Genomic DNA, 3,031 nt, shown 5'->3' on the forward strand with positions numbered 1-3,031 from the left:
TTAGAACCTCTCAAATATGAATAATATATATATATATATATATATATATATATGGGTGAGGTTCTAATAAAAACCTCCTTAGCCTAAAAATTAAAAACCTATTTATTGCACTAAATGCCATTAAAGAGTACAATAAATGTCATTATTATACGGAGTGCAATAAATAGGGGCAACAAACAACCAATGAATCTAGATTCACTGGATTGAATCCAGATTCAATCCAGCGAATCCAGTTTCACCTCATATAACTGAATCTGGATTCACTGCAGTGAATCTGGATTCACTGCAGTGAATCTGGATTCACTGCAGTGAATCTGATTCACTCCAGTGAATCTGGATTCACTATAGTGAATCTGGATTCACTCATATATAAGGTGAGGATTTCCAGTTGAAAAAACGAAGACACGTATGAGTGAATCCAGATTCAGTTATGTGAGGTGTTTATTTTTTGAAGAATAATGACATTTATTGCAGTGAATCTAGATTCAGTTATGTGAGGTGTTTGTTTTTTGAAGAATAATGACATTTATTGCACTCTTTAATGGTAGACAAATTTATTGCACTCTTTAATAATGGCATTTATTGCTATCACTGAATCTAGATTCACTGCAGTATAAGCTCTAATCTCAACCATTGGATGAGATAGATCCAATGACCCACAATGGTTTTATATATATATATATATATTATAAATTATTAGGAATAAGGTGTATTTTTAAACCAAATGCTTGCACTATTTTTTTGAGTTTTATCACAATAATAATGTGGCATCATGTAGATAACTTTTAGCCTTGTAAACCTAAAATATTATCCTTATTTATTTTTAAACCCAATCCCCTCTAAGAAAAGATATTTTTTTTGTCTATGAACTCAAGTTGGACGCCTGTTTATTTCTAAACCCACTCACTTCACTCTGACACACAAAATAGTAAATCGATTTACTTTTAAATCCATTTTGTATTTCAACGGCTTGGTATGCAGTGTATCATTGTTTTTTGCTATTGACTGATACATTTTTGTTCTAAATGGTCAGATATGGTGTATTTTTAAAGCAAATATTTAAACTTTTTTTTCATTGTTTTCACAGTAATACCCACTTACTTCACTCCTACACACAAAATAAGAAATCAGATTGTTTTTAAATCAAATTTGTATTTCAACGGCTAGGTATGCAGCGTAAATCATTGTTTTTTGCTATTGACCGGTGCATTTTTGTTCCAAGTGGTCAGATATGGTGTATGTTTAAAGCAACTATTTAAACTACTTTTTCATTGTTTTCACAATGATACTGCTGCATTATTGCTTGTTAGCTATTATACCAAAAATAAAACATTCATGTGATAGTCATATTATTCATACATTGCAGAAAGTGTTGGCGACTTCGAACGATTTGGAGAGATATCCAAGGCTGAAAGCTGAGCTCAGTATGAGGCAACCTCTCTGCCTTCTGGGAGATTAATCTTATGTTTGTATGAGGCATACATTCTCTTTATCTTTGTCAAAAGTAAACCGCATCGTTTTGGTAAGTTGATTTCTATATATGCTCTGTGTTGTGTATTGAAATTTAATGTAAAATTTGTGTTTTAACGGTTGTAGATTAAGAAGGATCATGCATGTTCTGTAGTAAGAATATTTTGATCTTGATGTAACTTTAACTTTGTAAACAAGCTGATGCACTGTAATTTGAGAAAACTTTGTTTTATTTTGACCATTTTTTACTGTATAATATATACGTTTAGAGGTGTATGAGTTATTCAGTATGTACGTTTGCTTTTGAGGTGTACGAGTTATTCACATAGTTAATGTGTATCAAACTGTTGTTTGATGTTTTTGTAGCACTTGGCACACGATTATGGTTTAAATGGGCTTAAATAGCCTATAGTTTTCCCTACTTTACACTCACGTACCCTCATCTTAGGTAGCACTTACATACTCTAAAATTTTTAAACTTGCACTTACGTATCCCGACTTGTTTTAGTAGCGCTCATATATCCTTTAAGTTTTTTATGCTTGCATGTCATATATTTTTAAAATTCGCACTTACATACGCTTAGTTATGCAAACTAGCAGGCATAAGTGTAAGTTTTATAAATGTTAAGGGTACAAGCACAAATCTTAGAATTTTAGAGTATATAAGTGCTAACAAAAACAAGTGGGGATGTATAAGTGAAAGCAAGGTGAAGTAGAGTAAGATAAGGCGAGGGGAAGAGAGAGGAAAAGATGCAAAATGAACTAGAAGATGAAGAGAGAAAATCTCTCCAATTTGAAGGGACACGAGAGTGAGGATAGCGAAGATGCAAAAATGAACTAGAAAGTCAAAGTCATGTATCATCACGTATCTCTCCTCACCCCCTCTCCAACCAAATAAGAACCATAAAAGGTGTATCCCTCCTCGCACCTCATCGAGCATTACTTCACCTCACCTTCCCCTCTTTATGCCTCCTACCAAACCACGTTTATTTGACCACGCGGTGAGAAACGGCCAAGCCCGAGTTTCCGATCCTCGTGACTCGTCACATCTGCTTCCTTCTCCTAAAAAACAGCAAGTAGGCCCCACGGTCTACGACTGTTACGTTTGGGACCAGTAGCAGTCTAGTGTAACCGCCGTTTATATTCCGGGTTCGGCGTTCTATTTTCAGTCTCTCCTCTGGAAAGCTCACCACAGGAACGCCTAATCTTTTATCAGACTTGTATTAAAAGCTCTGAGAACAATACTTTTGTCTTGTAAACATGAAACAGTAAAAGATATAATGTATTTAGTACTAATCTATTTCTAACATGGAAGTATTCGGTGGATTATATCAACGATGCTATTGGTCCTGGTTCGTCAGTATTCTAACGAGAAAGTATTCAATGGTTCTGATTCATCAATACCACTCATTAGACCATCAGAGCATGCACTTAGCCGATTAATCCGATATTATTACCTATTTGATTCATGGATCCTTGAATTAATGCTTGCTCTTATCTGATATTTATTTCAGATTCTCCCCCTTCACCTAACCCTAGCCTCGGTGACCCCACCCTCTAA

At 34.6% G+C, this 3,031-nt stretch overlaps 1 protein-coding gene across 1 annotated transcript in view; it reads left to right on the forward strand.

The window, feature by feature from the left end:
* Positions 1–1,711, forward strand: part of LOC109844825 (ATP-dependent DNA helicase homolog RECG, chloroplastic) — a 37,819-nt gene extending 36,108 nt beyond the window's left edge. The window contains 1 exon segment of the mRNA XM_020413975.1: positions 1,367–1,711. Coding sequence (XP_020269564.1) covers positions 1,367–1,459 — 93 coding nt within the window. The 3' untranslated portion in view covers positions 1,460–1,711.

Source organism: Asparagus officinalis, chromosome 6 (genome assembly GCF_001876935.1).
Source record: "Asparagus officinalis chromosome 6, Aspof.V1, whole genome shotgun sequence".
Lineage (NCBI taxonomy): Eukaryota > Viridiplantae > Streptophyta > Magnoliopsida > Asparagales > Asparagaceae > Asparagus > Asparagus officinalis.